We start from the raw sequence: 18,671 nt of genomic DNA, 5'->3' as shown, positions 1-18,671 counted from the left end.
CGTTCGTATGCATTTGTAGGCTTGATACTAACACGCATTGTTACATTTTTACAAGGACATACAATATTTTTGTACAGTGTATCCATAAATGTAATGTTCAGATTTCTTATTATAGACTGACAAATGGACAAGAAATAAAAATGTTCTTACATTTTTATCTAAAAAAATAAATAAAAATAAATATATATTAAAGGGCCGGTTCACACGGGGGCGACTTGTCAGGCGACCTAGCCGCCTGACAAGTCGCCTCCCGTTCTGTACAATGGAACCGTTAGTGACGCAAGTCGCTCCGACTTAGAAGAAAGGTTCCTGTACTACTTTGGGGGCGACTTGCATAGACTTCTATACAGAAGTCGTCTTGCAAGTCGCCCCGACAGTCGTGTGCAGGTCGCCTCGGTGAGGCGACCTGCAAGTCGTGCCGCCTCTGGTGTGAACTGAGGCTAAGAGTTAGTATTTTCTATGTGTGCAGCACTGGCTATATTGCCAGTGACAGCTGTTTACAAACAAAGCCTTGTGATCACAATGTCACAGCTGATCTTCTGCTCAAAACCACATTTGTTTCCCAATCAGTAGAGCCCAGAACTGTCAGTGCAGCACGGTCTTGCACCAGAAATTTACAGCACTGTAGGCTCCTAGCTAAGTTAATGTTCTCTCAGCACAATGCATCATGCTGAGGACTGTTCTTCTACAGATTGCAGCTGAAATAGGGTATTAACCATGTTTTTGCCACCTGTTAATACTGTATGCCTTATTGGCAGCCAAGACTTAAATATGACAAAGGGATGATGAGTCGTAATGCCAAAGTCAAACAATAAACTTTTTGTTCATACTGAGTTGTTTTATTTATTTATTTTTGTGCAGGTAACCGTACTTATGAGAACTATGCTGGAAACTATTGGTGAGTATTATTAGAGTCCTTTTATTTTCAGTGTTTGTATTACCTGTAGAAAATGTGAAAACATTGATTCTCAGTTCTAGCAGTTAAAGTATGTGTGAAACCTTACCTTAGCAAAACAACCCATTTAGTTTAAAATAGAAACAGTGTGTGTATATACAGTTGTGCTCATATGTTTACATACCCTGGCAGAATGTATGACTACTTGGCCATTTTTCAGCGAATATTAAAGTGGTTGTAAACCTTCCCCCACAACTTTTGTCCCATGTAAAAAAACCCTAATGAACACTGCTTGTAGATATCTCTTTACTTAGTATTGTTGTAATCCTTTTTGTTCTTTAGAATGACTTCACTGAGCATGCCCACATCTCCCCTGATTCACGGCACACTCTGTGTACTTGTCTGTCTATTATCAGATCTTCCTACAGCACGACACTGAAATCCCAGGAGACTGCATAATCACTCAGAGCTTCCTACTACACTCCATGTGACCATGTGACATCACATGGAGTGTAAACTTGGACAACAGACAGCATTACTGCAGCCTTATCAGCTGAAGTTGATAAGACTGACACAGGCAAACAATAGATAATAGGCACACGTAAATACTATCAAATACTATGAGCAGTGAAGCAGGGTTGCCAAAGAAACGTTAAATTGAGAAGGAAGCTTGGTTAACAGTACAGGAAGTGTTCAATGTAAGGGGCGGAAATACACTCTACTGTGGACTCAGAAAACAATACTTAAGATGGCGCTGCCTAACCCCTGGAAACAAGTTTTAAAGTTTCTTTAAACAGTAAGTAATATGCGATTTGGGCTGGATTACAGTGTCTATAGCTTGATAATTACTTCTTATAATGTACTAAATGAAAAGCAGCATCAGAGTGGGAGAGTTTACTTCCTCTTTAATGATAACTCAGAAACATTTCTTTCACTCATAATTAGTGTTTTGCTGAAGCCTTTTATTTTCAATCAGCTGTGTTTAATCTTTTTAAATCATAATGACAACAGAAACTACCCAAATGACCCCGATCAAAAGTTTACATACCCTGGTGATTTTGGCCTGATAAAATGTACACAAGTTGACACAAAGGGGTTTGAATGGCTATTAAAGGTAACCATCCTCACATGTGATCTGTTTGCTTGTAATTAGTGTGTGTATAAAAAATCAATGAGTTTCTGGACTCCTGACAGACCTTTGCATGTTTCATCCAGTGCTGCACTGACGTTTCTGGATTCTGAGTCATGGGGAAAGCAAAAGAATTGTCAAAGGATCTGCGGGAAAAGGTAGTTGAACTGTAAAAAAACAGGAAAGGGATATAAAAAGATATGAAAAGAATTGAGAATGCCAATCAGCAGTGTTCAAACTCTAATCAAGAAGTGGAAAATGATGGGTTCTGTTGAAACCAAACCACAGTCAGGTAGACCAACTAAAATGTCAGCCACAACTGCCAGGAAAATTGTTTGGGATGCAAAGAAAAACTCACAAATAACTTCAGGTGAAACACAGGACTCTCTGAAAACATGCGGTGTGACTGTTTCAAGATGCACAATAAGGAGGCACTTGAAGAAAGATGGGCTGCATGGTCGAGTCGCTAGAAGAAAGACATTACTTTGCAAATGCCACAAAGTATCCCACTTACAATACGCCAAACAGGACAGAGACAAGCCTCAAACCTTCTGGCACAAAGTCATTTGGAGTGATGAGACCAAAATTGAGCTTTTTGGCCACAAACGTAAACGCTACATTTGTAGAGGAGTCAACAAGGCCTATGATGAAAGGTACACCATTCCTACTGTGAAACACGGAGGTGGATTGCCGATGTTTTGGGGATGTGTGAGCTACAAAGGCACAGGAAATTTGTTCAAAATTGATGGCAAGATGAATGCAGTATGCTATCAAAAAATACTGGGGGAACATTTGCATTCATCAGCCAGGAAGCTGTGCATGGGACGTACTTGGACATTCCAACGTGACAATGATCCAAAACACAAGGTCTAGTCGACCTGTCATTGGCTACAGCAGAATAAAGTGAAGGTTCTGGAGTGGCTGTCTCAGTCTCCTGACCTCAATATCATTGAGCCACTCTGGGGAGATCTCAAACGTGCAGTTCATGCAAGACAGTCCAAGAATTTACAGGAACTGGAGGCTCTTTGCCAAGAGGAATGGGCAGCTTTACCATCAGAAGATAAAGAGCCTCATCCACAATTACCACAAAAGACTTCAAGCTGTAATTGATGTTAAAGGGGGCAATACACCGTTTTAAGAACTGTGGTATGTAAACTTTTGATCAGGGTCATTTGGCTAGTTTCTGTTGTCATTAGGATTTAAAGAGTAAACACAGTTGATTGAGAATAAATGGCTTCAGCCAAACCCTAACCAGGGTATGTAAATATATATAGAAGTGAAAACATCATCATTTCTGCTTTTAGCTGCAAAGGGGCTTAGAGAGCTGGGGGGTGGAGAAACAGCAGCGCACTGATATTTCCAGTAAATGGCTGTGCGGGGGGGTCTAGGCACAAGTCTGACCATTGGAGCACAGGCAGACTGTTCGCCCAGCACAGCCAAAAACTGACCATGCTGGGAAGGATGTGCTATGTCTAGCGTGGTCAGTTTGAAAAAGGAAAGCAGGAGGACTGGCAGGAACACCAGGTATTTCACACACAGGAAGCAATACAAAGAACATGATACTTTTTAATGCAGATATATGGTACAACAAGCACATATCAGGAATATGAAATGTTGGGGTAACCTATTCTTTAAGCCAATTTATTGCATGTTTTAATACTTTTTATTCATACTAAGACATTCAGAGGACGTTATCAAAACTGGAGAAGCTGTGCATGGCAACCAATCTGTTTTTTGGTTTTAGTGCCCTATTGTTGGTATCAGTGGGAAAAATGGTGCCCCATTGTTTGTATTCAAGGTAGATATGGTGTCCCATCATTGGTGTCTATGGGAGGAATGGTGCCCCATCATTGGTGTCTGTGGGAGGAATGGTGCCCCATCATTGGTGTCTGTGGGAGGAATGGTGCCCAAAGGGCTATATCCAGGCCACGAGCTGCAGTTTGGAGACCATTGGTCTAGACTAATAGAGCGAGCACAATCTTGAGTAGTATATTTGGTTTATCTAGGAGAAAAAGACTGCTCCGGTTGCTGTTTTGGCAACTCAACTGTATCTCCTTTTGGTCCAGAATATTTTTAGTGCCATCAAAACCCAGAGAAAGGGGTAATCCTTATAAACCCTCTAAATGCATTGGCTTTCTAAAGTGGATGTAAAGCCCATTCATGAAATCTGACCTGGACACATATATCTATAGTGTTTACTTATCTCTCTCCAAAGCCCTAAGTCCCATGTCTTTCTGCTGCTCCATTCCTCTGTTATTAGCATGATAACTTCTGACAAGTTCTCCGAAACAGGAGATAAAAGCAGCTAGAAATGTGTCTATGTGGAGTGGGAGAGTGCCTTTCCTTCAATCAGCTCATACACAGTGTATGGTGTATGCCCAGACTCCCCCCCCCACTGCTGAAGCAGAAAATTTTCTAACACGATGTGCACTTTCGCACTTTCTAAAGAATGTAGAAAGCTGAAAACAGCAGATATACAAGTAAAACTTATTTAGGTATATTTGTATCATCTGAGGCTGTTCAATTCACTGGGTATATGTGAGGGTTTACATCCACTGTAATGTACTTTTGTTAATTTATTTTAATAACACTATCTACAATATCTCACAAAAGTGAGTACACCCCACACATTTTTGTAAATATTTTATTATTTCTTTTCATGTGACAACACTGAAGAAATGACACTTTGCTACAATGTAAAGTAGTGGGTGTACAGCTTGTATAACAGTGTAAATTTTGCTTTTCCCTCAAAATAACTTAACACACAGCCAATAATGTCTAAACCGCTGGCAACAAAAGTGAGTACACCCCTAAGTGAAAATGTCCAAATTGGGGAAATTGGCCATTTTCCCATCCCGGTGCCATGTGACTCGTTACGGTCTCAGGTGTGAATGGGGAGCAGGTGTGTTAATTTTGGTGTTATCGCTCTCACTCTCTTATACTAGTCACTGGAAGTTTAACATGGCACCTCATGGCAAAGAACTCTCTGAGGATCTGAAAAAAAGAATTGTTCCTCTACATAAAGATGCCCTAGGCTATAAGAAGATTGCCAAAACCCTGAAACTGAGCTGCAGCACGGTGGCCAATACACAGCGGTTTAACAGGACATGTTCCACTCAGAACCATGGTCAAACAAAGAAGTTGAGTGCACCTGCTCAGCGTCCTATCCAGAGGTGGTCTTTGGGAAATAGACGTATGAGTGCTGCCAGCATTGCTGCAGAGGTTGAAGGGGTGGGGGGTCAGCCTGTCAGTGCTCAGACCGTACACCGCACACTGCATCAAATTGGTCTGCATGGCTGTCGTCCCAGAAGGTAGCCTCTTCTAAAGATGATGCAAAAGAAAGCCTGCAAACAGTTTGCTGAAAACAAGCAGACTAAGGACATAGATTACTGGAACCATGTCCTGTGGTCTGATGAGACCAAGAAACGTATTTGGTTCAGATGGTGTCAAGCGTGTGTGGCGGCAACCAGGTGAGGCGTACAAAGACAAGTGTGTCTTGCCTAAAGTCGAGCATGTTGGTGGGAGTGTCATGGTCTGGGGCTACAAGAGTGCTACCGGCACTGGGGAGCTACAGTTGATTGAGGGAACCGTGAATGCCAACATGTACTGTGACATACTGAAGCAGAGCATGAACCCCTCCCCTCGGAGACTGGGCTGCAGGGCAGTATTCCATGATAACGACCCCAAACACACCCCCAAGGTGGAGGAGTGCAAGGTCTCTAACATCCACCAGCTCCGTGATGTCATCATGGAGGAGTGAAAGAGGACTCCAGTGGCAACCTGTGAAGCTCTGGTGAACTCCATGCCCAAGAGGGTTAAGGCAGTGCTGGAAAATAATGGTGGTCAAACAAAATATTGACACTTTGGCCCAACTTGGACATTTTCACTTAGGGGTGTACTCACTTTTGGTGCCAGCGGTTTAGACATTAATGGCTGTGTGTGTTATTTTACGGGGACAGCAAATTTACACTGTTATACAAGCTGTACACTCACTACTTTTACATTGTAGCAAAGTGTCATTTCTTCAGTGTTGTCACATGAAAAGATATAATAAAATATTTACAAAAATGTGAGGGGTGTACTCACTTTTTTGTGAGCTACTGTGTATAAATAGTTTTCCTTTCACCAATACCCACATTACAGAAGTCCCAAAATATGATACTCCCCTTTCCATCACTTGTCTTCTTACCGGTAAGCCATTAAAATGTTGATCTCTGCCAACCATAGAGTGTTAAATCTTGGACTTCATTCCTGTATGTACACTGATTGATTGTTACTACTTTTTTCCTTTGTAACCTATGACTTACCTTTACAAAAAATGAGTCACAAAAAAAATCTGTTCTGCACACAAATGTTTTATGGCTGCTTCTTAGGCCAAAATGCTAGGAACGAACTAACAAACGCTGGCTGGGAAGGATTACATGTTAGAACCAAAGTCCATCTATAGCGAATTATGATGGGAACAATGGAACATACCAATGTAATAAACATTAAAGAATTTATAGCAGTGATATTGGTTATTGTCTTGAAACTTGAACTTTTATTTTTAATGCAGATACCCACCGTGCCTTGCAAGCAGTTGAACGTCTGCATACAAAAGTTCGGGAACGTGGGGATATAGCAAATGAAGAAAAGCTATGCTTATTAAAATCTGTCCTCCAAAGCCCTCTCTTCAATCAAATCCTGAATTTACAGTCTTCATTCCAGCATATTAGAGAGCAGGTAGAGCAAACAATAACGGCTATTTTGATTCTCTTGATTTGCAGTAATAAAGAAACATTTGCCAAGTTCTTTTAATTGGTATGCTGGTCAGTGCCTTTGTCTTGCATTGCCCTTTCATGTTCTTTTCACTGTGCTGCCATTGTTTATTGGATACATTTGATCTGTTTTTCCATCCCAAAATAAAAATATAAAACCCTGTGATTTGATTGCATGCAGATGCCAAATTAAGTGGGACGGTAGTCAAAGTTATTTGCAGCTCATAACCAAAGTTACAGTTTAGGATATGTAAGGAAAGCCATTCTTTGAATTAAGCATACCATTGGAGAATAAAATGTTTTTTGTATAAGGTTGCCATGCATTGCCTGTTTGTTTCAGTTCACTACCCTTAGTGGTTCTCTGTAACTGCCAAATAAAACTTCTGAAGACTGCATAATGGCAACAAACTTCAGCAAATGTCAACAGAATTTTTAGAATGCTTATGGTATCTCATTGCCTATGCAGTTAGTTTTAAGTGTTCTGCCACCTTGTTATGCACAGAGCTTAAAGCGGAGTTCAACCCAAAAGTGAAAGCTCCACTTGTCTCCCCCCCCCTTTGTTGCCATATTTGGCACTGTTCAGGTGTTTTTGACAGGTACCCATCCTCAGTTCCGAGAGATCCCCCCCCCCCCCCTTCCTTCCCGCAGTAGGGAACTGACAGTGAAGCAGAAAGGCTTCACTGCCAGTTTCCCTTACCACGAATGGCGGTGGCAGCCACCTGAGAGCCGATGGAAACATCGGCTGGGGTGCATACATCGCTGGATTCCAGGACAGGTTAGTGTCCTAATATTAAGGCCTCATGCACACTGGACGTTTTTTTACATTTTTAAAGCAGCTGTTTTTGGGTGTAGACGTTTTTTTCTACAGTCATTAAACTCTCCATCTTGTTATCCTATGTGTCCATGCACACATAGGCTGTTATCAGCAGTTTTGGGCAGTGGCATTTTTGAGCAGTAAAAAAACCCCAAAACTAACAGCTCTAACGCTGATAAACGTCGGAAAAAGCTCAAAAATGTCGCTCACCAGCGTTTTTTAACGTTTTTGATCCAGGAAAAAAAAAATACATACAATGGGATTTTTAAGGTGCCACACAGACCAATAGTTTTTTTTTTTTTTTTTTTTTTTTTTTTTTTTTTTTTTTTTTTTTTTAAACCAACGTTTCATATATAAAACCATCATACAGTATCCATGCGACTATGGTCCAATTGCAGTTACTTTGGCTCTACATGTTTCGCCAGAACATGGCTTCTTCAGGATACTTTTATAAGTACTGCATACATAATCACTAAAAGACAACATATTAGTCACATATGCGACTGGCATTCAGCAAAAGTGCAAAACAGCACATGGTATGTATGAAATAAATCATAGCAATAAACAATAGGAGCATTATATTTCTCAACATTGCATACAAATTTGAACACCGTCAAAGGATACCCCATTACCTGAATGATACCCCAAAATGAATATGATAAAACCAATATAGTGGACCGTATATCAGGAGGGTGTTCCAAGGAGATATCGGTGAAACCGCAGGGGAGAATACAGGATCCAAGATTAGCCTGTCTGGGAATCAACAATATATAATTGGATTTACTGGTGATGCTATACCAGCAATCCAGGAACTATGGATTCAACCTACCAAGATAAAACAAGGCCAAATTAACATAATTAGATGAATGAAAGTTAACTATACTTCAGTTATTTAAACATTCAGTAGTGGACCCCCGATAGGCTATTTAACCACTTCAATACAGGGCACTTTGACACCCCTCCTGCCCAGACTAGCTTTTTAGCTTTCAGTGCTCTCACACTTTGAATGACAATTACTCAGTCATGCAACACTGTACCCAAACAAAATTTTTATAATTTTTTTTTTTTTCACAAAAATAGAACTTTCTTTTGGTGGTATTTAATCACCACTGGGTTTTTATTTTTGCAAAAAAAAAAAAACACACTTTTTTTTTTTTTTAGTTTCTATTATAAAGTTTAGCAAATAAGTAATTTTTGTTCAAAAATTTGGAGCAAAGAATATACTGCTATAAACAGTGAGGGGAAAAAAGTATTTGATCCCCTGCTGATTTTGAACGTTTGCCCACTGACAAAGAAATTATCAGTTTATAATTTTAATGGTAGGTTTATTTTAACAGTGAGAAACAGAATAACAAACAAAAAATATCCAGAAAAACACATTTTAACAAGTTATAAATTGGTATGCATTTTAATGAGTAAAATTTGTATTTTTGGTGACAAAACCCTTGTTGGCAATCATAGAGGTCAGACATTTTTGTAGTTGGCCACCAGGTTTGCACACATCTCAGGAGGTATTTTGTCCCACTCCTCTTTGCAGCTCCTCTCCAAGTCATTAAGGTTTCAAGGCTGATATTTGGTAACTCGAACCTTCAGCTCCCGTCACATATTTTCTATGGGATTAAGGTCTGGAGACTGGCTAGGCCACTCCAGGACATTAAGGCCTCTTTCACATGGGCGGGATAGATCAAGTTATCTACTGCAGCTAAACTCACACAATGCTTTCCTATGGCCCCATTCACACAGTGCATTTAGCAACGGCGTATGGGGTTTTGTGCGATTAGAAAAAATAATTTTGACTGCGTCCAGGACCGATTTATTGCAGCTATCTGCTCGTACTATATTACCTGTGGATAGCAGCTGCAACAAGGGAAGAAAAACAGGAAGCACATCAGAAATGGCAAGAATGTTCCATTGCAGCTAAACACAGCCGCATGTAGATGCAAGTAAACGCAGCTAATCGCAATATACAAATGCAAGTGATCGCTGTGCCTGGAGTCTTGGAATTTCAAAATAACATAAAATGCTTTTAACTGCGGCAGAACAGCCACCCGTGTGAAAGGGGCCTAATTTGCTTCTTCTTGAGCCACTCCTTTGTTGCCTTGGCCATGTCTTTTGGGTCGTTGTCATGCTGGAAGACCCGTCCATGACCCATTCTCAATGCCCTGGCTGAAGGAAAAACGTCCCCAAAGCATAATGTTTCCACCTCCATGTTTGATGGCAGGGATGGTGTTCTTGGGGTCATAAGCAGCATTCCTCCTCCAAACACAGCAAGTTGAGTTGATGCCAAAGAGCACGATTTTGGTCTCATCTGACCACAACACTTTCAACCAGTTCTCCTTTGAATCATTCAGATGTTCATTAGCAAACTTCAGACTGGCCTGTACATGTGCTTTCTTGAGCAGGGGGACCTTGCGGGCGCTGCAGGATTTCAGTCCTTCAGGGCGTAGTGTGTTAACAATTGTTTTTTCTTGGTGACCATGGTCCCAGCTGCCTTGATTTCATTGACAGGATTCTCCTGTGTAGTTCTGGGCTGATTCCTCACCGTTCTCATGATCATTGAAACTCCAGGAGGTGAGATCTTGCATGGAGTCCCAGACTGAGGTGAGTTATTTAGTGTTTTTTCCATTTGCGAATAATCGCACCAACTGACGTCACCCTTTTACCAAGCTGCTTGGCGATTGGTCTTGTAGCCCATTCCAGCCTTGTGTAGGTCTACAATCATGTCCCTGACATCCTTGGACAGCTCTTTGGTCTTGGCCATGGTGGAGAGTTTGGAATCTGATTTGCTTCTGTGGACAGGTGTCTTCTATACAGGTAACAAGCTGAGATTAGGAGCACTCCCTTTAAGAGAGTGCTCCTAATCTCAGCTCGTTATCTGTATAGAAGACACCTGGGAGCCAGAAATCTTGCTGATAGGGGATCAAATACTTATTTCACTCATTAAAATGCAAATCAATTTATAACTTTTTTGAAATGTGTTTTTCTGGATATATTTGTTATTCTGTCTCTCGCTGTTAAAATAAACCTACCATTAACATTATAGACTGATCATTTGCCAGTGGGCAAACGTACAAAATCAGCAGGGGATCAAATAATTTTTCCCTCACTGTATCTTTGGTAATAACCCAAATTAGTTGATATTATTTAGTCCGTGTGAAAGTTAGTCTACAGGCTATGGTGCAATTATTAAAAATTAATCACACCTGATGTACTGACGGCCTATCTCATTTCTTGAGGCCTGAAATGTCAGGGCAGTACAAATAACCCCTTTTTGGAAAGTAGACAGTCCAAGGTATTTAGTAAAAGGCATGGTGAGTTTTTTTGAAGTTGTAATTTTTTTCCCACAGTTCTTGGGAAAATGAAGAAATTTTTATTTACTTTTTTACACTTCTCACACACAGCATATGCATACAGTGGAACCTTGGATTGCGATCATAATCCGTTCCAGGAGAATGCTTGTAATCCGAAGCACTCGCATATCAAAGCGAGTTTCCCCGTAGAAGTCAGTGGAAACGAAGATAATTCGTACCACATTGACTTCTATTGTATGCAGTACCGCATGTGGCTAGAGGTGGGGGGGTGTGCCGGAGAGACTCGGAAACACTCAGAGACTGCTCGGATGCACTCTGAAACCCTCGGGAACGGAGTATTTCCGAGTGCATCCGAGCGGCTCCGAGTGTCACCGGTGCCCCCGTACCTCTGGCCAAATGCGGTACTGCACACTGCAGAGGCTTGAATCCTGCGAGACAACACCCGCAAAGCGCGTCAGAATTTAAAAAAAATAATAGCTCGTATTGCAAAGTGCTCGTCAACCGTGTTACTCGCAATCTGAGGTATTACTGTACATGCAATTACACCCCAAAATACATTCTTCTACTCCTCCTGAGTATGGCGCTACCACATGTGTGAGACTTTTTCACAGCCTAGCCACATAGAGAGGCCCAACATGCAAGGAGCACCATCAGGTGTTCTAGGAGCATAAATTACACACCCAATTTCCTGAGTGCCTATCACATTTTTGAAGGCCCTGGAGAACCAGGGCAGTGGAATTGCCCACAAAAAGATTTTTGGAAAGCAAACACCCCAACATATATTCTATGAGGCATATTGAGTCTTTTTGAACATGTCATTTTTTTCCACAAGTTTTTGGAAAATGTGGAAAGAAAAATTTATTTTTTTTTCACAAATTTGTCAATTTATAATATTTTTCGTATACATAGCATAAATTACACCCTAAAATACATTCTGCTACTTGCCCTGAGTATGGTGATACCACATTTGTGAGACTTTTACACAGCCTGGCCACATACAGAGGCCCAACATGCAGGAAGCACTTTCAGGTGTTCTAGGAGAATAAATTACATATTTAATTTCCTGAAAACCTATCACACTTTTGAAGGCCGTGGAGCACCAGGACAATTGAAACTCCCACAAAATGGCCCCGTTTTGGAAAACAAACACCCCAATGTATATTCTATGAGCCATGGGCTGCAGATAGGTACTTGGGTACTCTGATGAGCTGCAGACAGGTACTCTTTATTACTGGGCAGTCTGTGTTTTACTAGTTGTTACCGCATTCTCTTCCGCACACAGGATCGGTGTGTGAGGAGAAGAAGCTGGTACCATGGTTTGTTGACATTTGTGACCGGCTGTGTTTGGTCACGTGGTAAAGAGCCATTTTACTTGGCTGTTATCCCTGATTGCCGTGCTGCGCGCCCCTGGGCGAACGTCATATGACGCCAGTCTGGAGGGATGAAAGGTTCCTACCAGCGTCATTTTACAATGCGCTGGTAGGGAAGTGGTTAAATGCAGGGAATCCTCTATATTGGCTCTGAAATAAAGCCTACAGACAAACACATATGGCTTTTCTGCACCTATGGTGATCAGAAGTCACTATCAGATTGGCCACAAATAGCCCAAAAAGTTTTTACCCATGTCAGATGTAAAGTATCCACTCTCTCCTAGGGCAAGCCACCGCAATACAAGCGGTTAAGAGGATCCTTTTTATATCCTCCGATGGAGGTGCGGACGCCCAATTAGAGCTACTGCGCATGCACGATCGCTGCCAGAAATGACACGAGGCGAATGCGTGACGAACCTCTGGCACCATGATGTTAAATCCACCCACACTAGGGAAGGCCAGAGGCATACACTGACACCCTTGACCAGCCTGTCAATGCACAGGCCCTGCAAATTCTGCAGGCATCCTGCACACGGCAATCCCCCCAATGAAGGGGCACATTTGGCGGCAGACAAACTGGGCCCTGTCAGGACCCAGGCCGGGACTGCATTCCCGCCCCATTGTCCCATCTAGTGGTGCCCTGGGCGTCAGTTTTGTCATCCATCCTCTAAGAGTACCATCCATTAGAGTGATATACGCCATCTAGTGAACAAAACATCCCTATCTTGGAACTTTGCTAGGCTTTTTTTTAAAGCTTGAGAGGCTATACCCTCTATTTATAAATTGATTTTATAAGGCTATAGCCTCAACCTTGAAATCTTCCTGACGGCTGCAGTTTCTCTTAGACCTATGGTGACATTTTCCATTTGGGATTTTTGTAGATTTTTGCATTAATAATCCTAAAATATGGTCCAATGTGTACCTAAACTATATTAAGAAATACAGACTAGTCTGTTGTTTTTAGTAGTATTTTAAATTGCCATGTCTGCTTTGTACAATTTCACGCAGTAAGTAAAACGTGTGAAATTTAGTGTGCTACTAATTAGGAATCGACCCATTATCAGTGCGGCCAATATTCACTTTTCTTTATCGTACATCATGGGACATAGAGCAGCATAGTAATTACTATGTGGGTTATAGCCACCTTCAGGTGATGGACACTGGCACATCCTAAACAGGAAGTTGCCTCCCTATATAACCCCTCCTCCTACCAGGAGTACCTCAGTTTTTTCACCAGTGTCTAAAGTGTTGGTCACGAGTGAAGATGTGCTCTGAGGAGCTCCAGGAGGGATCCATGCTTTTGGATGGATCCACAGACCAAGGTGGATGGTACCAGGGCCTCGTATAGGAAGCACAAGGTTTTGCCTGGAACGCCTCTCTTTGCAGGGCTGGACCCCGGGACCCAGGGCTTTTTGTTCATGCTCACATTACCTAAAGTTTTTCCTGAGAGGTGCTATACAGGTCCAAGGGAGTGAAACCCCAATAAAGAGGGACCTGGTCCTTGAAGGTTTGCTAAACGCAGCACGCCGTAATGGGTGAAGGTTGGATCTGTCTGTTAATTCAGTAGAATCCTGCTGCGAGGTTAAGGTAAGGGAAGAAGCATAGGAACTGAAAAAGTCCACCTATGATTTTTCTTCCTTAAGGAAAAAATGTTGTCATGACTTAACTCCTCCACTAGAGGGAGTATATGCACATACCTTATCTGTTGTCTTCACTTCAGCTCAGTGTCAGTCCGTGTGTGGCAGCTTGCACAGTGGACAGTGGGGATTCCTCTTGCAGGTAAGAGATCTGCCATCCGGCATTTCCCCCCCCCCCCCCCTGGTGGGGCCATTAGGGGTTAGGGATCAGCAATTGTTGTGGTGCCCCTTGTAATACCCCCCCCTGCGGGGGATGCGGAGGTCCCGGTTTCGGCTCCAGAAGTTTTACTCCTCTGCCAGCTGTCTTTGGGCTCTGCCCCTCCCCCCCACCTTGGGTCTGCGGGAACATTAGAAAATTCAAACGAGGGGGGGGGCCTAGGCACGGCGCCGTGTCCCACACAGCGCAAGCTTAGGATGATGATATTATTTGGAGCTGTCTTGACTCGGGACACAATCCTCTTAGTCTTTAGCAGGTGCGGTTACTCAGTCCACAGTCGCTGCAATAGGCATCTGTCAATCCCTAAATGACCAGTTTAGACAGGCCCTTAAAGAGGTTCCTGTACAGCCCGAGATTTGGTCGAACTATCAAGAGCATTATGTTTGCCATTGACGCCATTAAAAATCTATTCTCCAGACGTCCCGCCTTTCGCTTGTGCTAGTACACATGCGTAGAATCCTGTGGTTAAAAAAGTGGTCAGCCGGAGCACCATGCAAAATGCTCCTGACTGGCTTTCCTTTAATGGGGATCCGCTATTTGGGGATGATTTGGACAAATACATCCAAACGATTTTCAGTGGGAAAGTACTCTCTTGCCAGAATACATGCCCTTCATTTAAGCGGACTCTTTCTCCTGTGCCAGGGGCATCCGCCTTTAGGCAGTGGACATGGCCTCCGCCGTCAGACTCTAGAGGAAAATCTCAGGGTCAGGCCCAGGCACAAAAGAAGTCCTGGGGCGGAAACCTGCAAAACAGAATTCTAAAGCCTCATTATGAAGGGACGCCCCTCGCCAGAGTTGGGGGAAGATTTTTGCAATACTCAGAAGTCTGGCAAGAGGAAATTCAGGACAGATGGGTCATCTCCACGTTGTCTCTAGGGTACAAACTACAATTTCGGGAGTTTTCACCGTCTCGTTTTTCTGTGGTCAAACGTTCCCAAAGATCCAGGGAAAAGGCAATCTCTGTTTCGGGTACTAGACTAATTACTGGCTCTGGGTGATCATACAAATCCCCACAGAAGAGCAAGGTTTGGGGTTTTATTCAAACCTCTTTACGGTACCAAAACCGAATGGAGATGTCAGACCCATTCTAGATCTAAAGAATCAGAATCAGTTCCTGAAGATCCACTCCTTTTGCATGGAGTCGATCAGGTCAGTGGTTTCTATCCTGCAAGGAGGAGAACTTTTGGCGTCTATCAACATCAGGGATGCATGTCCTTATATTTCCCTCTCACCAAGGGTTTCTGCGGTTTAAGGTAGAACAGCAGCATTTTCAGTCTGTAGCCTTGCCCTTTGGGCTAGGTACAGCACCCCGGGTGTTTATAAGAGTTTTGTTCCCACCTCCAGCCAGGTTAAGGGCACAGGGCATAACAGTCTTGGCGTACCTAGATGATCTATTGCTAATAGACCAGTGGGTGGCTCGTTTGGAGCAAAGCGTGCGCATTACAATCAAATACCTGAAAAATCTGGATTGAATTCTCAAACTAGAGAAGTCTTCCTTAAAACCGCTGAAAAGGCTGGAGTACTTGGGTCTGATCATAGACACAGCCCAGAAAAAGATGTTCTTGCCTCAGGCAAATATCAATGCCATAAGAGAGCTGGTGCAGATGGTCAGGTCAAAAAGAGATCCCTCCATTCGCCTTTGCATGAGGTTCTTAGGACAGATGGTGGCTTCATTCGAAGCGGTTCCCTATGCCCAGTTCCATTCGAGACTGTTGCTAGAGATTCGGGCAGCACGTCTGGCTCTGAGGCCCTGAACATCCAGGTTACGGGATTGTCCTATAAGGATCAAATCCGACAATGCCACAGCTGTGGCCTATATCAATCGCCAAGAGGGCACTAAGGGTCACGCAGCTCAGAGAGTGGTGGACCATATTCTAGCTTGGGCGGAAAAGGATGTTCCTTGCCTATCGGCAGTCTTCATTAAGGCTGCATTAAGGTGAAAAACCATGAGGGTTTACAACCCCTTTAGGAGCCTACACAAGCCACTCCTACTCCCTGCACAGCCAGACAATCTAGTGAGCACTGGAGGGGCAGAGCAGAGATCTGGTGGCTGACCATCACCAGCTCACTGAAGGCTGAAAAGTGAGCGATCAGTGGTTTTTAAATGCTCAGTTCTAGATGTATAGTTGTTGGGGGACAGCTGCAACATTGCTCTTTTCCATACTCCAGTGGTCTAAGGTCCTGACGTCATAAGGAACAGGGTGGGGAGCGCCATCTTTTTAGGGTAATGGTGGATCAGGTAAGTAAAAACGCTTTTACTCTCCCCTGGACTAAACAAGTGTTTAACCCTTGCAGTGCAAGCACAGCCCCACTGCAAGGGATCGTTTTCAATTTTCCTAGAGTTGTACTTTAAAGCAGGCTAATTAAAACAAAATGGGCAGAAATACTGTAACTGCTGTGCATCTCTGAACAGCAGTTACATAGAAGGTTGTGCTAAAGAATCTGTCTGGTAAGTGACCTGGGAATTTTTGTTTGTTGTTTTTTGACATGCGTCGCCTTTCCATGTGCTCCCTGCTGCAAGGGCTAGTTATAGGTTGGGTGGTTGCCATTTGCTTGTACTTGTGCTAAAGAATCTGCCAGTAAATTAGATTCAGCCTCTTAAATATAAAGCTTTTTTTTTTTTTTTTTATATTATTATTTTTTTTTTTTTAAGATTGTTGTCAGACCAAGTTTTAGAAACCATTTATGGAAAATCCAAAAAAGCTTAGGCTAAGGGGGAAGGACCAACAATGCGGGTCCGTTTTCCCGATCTACCTGACGGCTGTAGACGACTGGTAGATCGTGATCGATGGCTTGCCAACCCGTGAAGTGCAGAATGAGTAAACATTATCAAGGTTGATTTATTTATTTTTTGGTCTGCTATCTTTGGTAAGATCATCCTTCACTTCCTGTCCTGTAGACACAACAAAAAATAAAAGGAGATCTCTGTGAAGTAGGGTAAATCCACTGCTAGACAGTTGTGACAAGTATTCCCATCTGGACATTTCCCCTCTATTCCTAATGTCAACCCAAAGTTTTGGATTTTTTGAACACCGCTCATATTCTGCTTAATACATTTTGTAAAAAATGTCTCTACTACTCTGCTATAAAAAAAGCTTCTGATAATAAGATAGTCACGGTTCCTGCATATCAGTCAACCTGCTCTACATTTTGTTATGTATAGTTTGATTTATGTAAAATTATTTAAACATTCAATGGAGCCTCACATAGCAGCCTACACATTCCAGCATCAATAATGCCATAGAAATGGATGTTTTTTTATTGACTAGTTAAGAGGAATGTTGGAGATGAGAAAAGATCGGAATGCTAGTCTAGAGCAGAAGTTGTTCAGGAACCCTTTACTATTGGCGCTTCTCAGGCTTTAACATAAACTGTAGGCAGATATAAAAAGACCCAAATTAATAGAGCTCTGTAATCCTTATGTAGCACCCTCTACCTTAGGTAGGTTGTTAGAGTAGTGTTTTTGGTTGTACTGCCAGTGCAGGTAAATTTAGGCAGGCCTAGCTATGAGCTAGGCCTATTTTTTTTAGTGTAGCAGCAGGTGACTGACATATACTTGATCTCTCTGGCGCCTCCTTTGTTTCCAGAGGGTTCTTGAAAAGAGTCAGGGCAGAGGGCTGGAGTGACATGGGGTGTATTTGGGAGCCCTGACCAATCCCCAACTAGGATTGGCAGGGGGCAGGCCTCCTATATATACTCATGGTCAGCCTATGGTGGGAGGAGTTGTCGGATAGAAGAATTGAATGATGGAGTGTTAGACTGTCGTGGCCCTTGGGGGGTGAACTCTGGTCTGTAGATCGGGAGCCTCTCTCGAAACGGTCATTGAGAGGTGTCCTGGAACAGGAGCAGGAGGACGACAGTGTGGAGCACTGCCAGGCAAGTCATTCAGAAGGGATCCATGCTGGGGTCTGTGAGTGAGAAGCACAGTTAGAAGCTCTGGGAGAGACATGCCAGGATTGGATCTGAAGCCAGAGGGAGAGACTGTGGTGGCATCAGAGTCAAGTTGCTGCAGCCAGAAGGGTTGGCAGGGTTTGCATTGGACGTTCTGGGATCAGTAGTCCACCAAGTATCAGCGGAGTTCCACCCAAAAGTGGAACTTCATCTCATTTGTCTCCTCTCCCTCTTCGGTGCACAATTGGCACCTTTTGACAGGTATCCTGTTCCCACTTCCTGAGAGTCCGGGCCGTGGCCCGTGACATCACCGCGGGGCTCCCTCCTCCTCTCCCTGTCGCTGGGCCAGTAGGAGAGAGGAGCGAGGCCTCGCGCATGTGCAGTAGGGTTCCCGGCGTGAAGCCGCAAGGCTACACTGCCGGGGTACCTTTGCCGGCAATATCGGCGGCAGCACTCGACAGCTGATTGAAACATCAACTGCGGTGCTGACATCGCTGGACTCCAGGACAGGTAAGTGTCCTATTGTTAAAAGCCAGAAGCTGCAGTATGTGTAGCTGCTGGCTTTTAATTTTTTTTTTTTTTTTTTTTGGGCGGAACAACGCTATAACCACTTAAGGACCGGGCCTCCTTTTTTTTTTTTTTTTTTTAGA

The 18,671-nt window shown here is 43.1% G+C and overlaps 1 protein-coding gene across 7 annotated transcripts in view; it reads left to right on the top strand.

Annotated features, from left to right (window-relative positions):
• MPDZ (multiple PDZ domain crumbs cell polarity complex component) overlaps window positions 1-18,671 on the top strand; it is a 250,904-nt gene that overhangs the window by 18,662 nt on the left and 213,571 nt on the right. For all 7 annotated transcript variants that reach the window (XM_073635501.1, XM_073635527.1, XM_073635485.1 and 4 more), the window contains exons 2-3: window positions 862-898; window positions 6,580-6,746. In XM_073635501.1, coding sequence (XP_073491602.1) covers window positions 874-898; window positions 6,580-6,746 — 192 coding nt within the window. In that variant the 5' untranslated portion in view covers window positions 862-873. The remainder of the gene's footprint in view (window positions 1-861; window positions 899-6,579; window positions 6,747-18,671) is intronic.

Source organism: Aquarana catesbeiana, linkage group LG01, assembly GCF_042186555.1.
Source record: "Aquarana catesbeiana isolate 2022-GZ linkage group LG01, ASM4218655v1, whole genome shotgun sequence".
NCBI lineage: Eukaryota > Metazoa > Chordata > Amphibia > Anura > Ranidae > Aquarana > Aquarana catesbeiana.
This window is presented reverse-complemented; position numbering and strand designations above follow the sequence as displayed.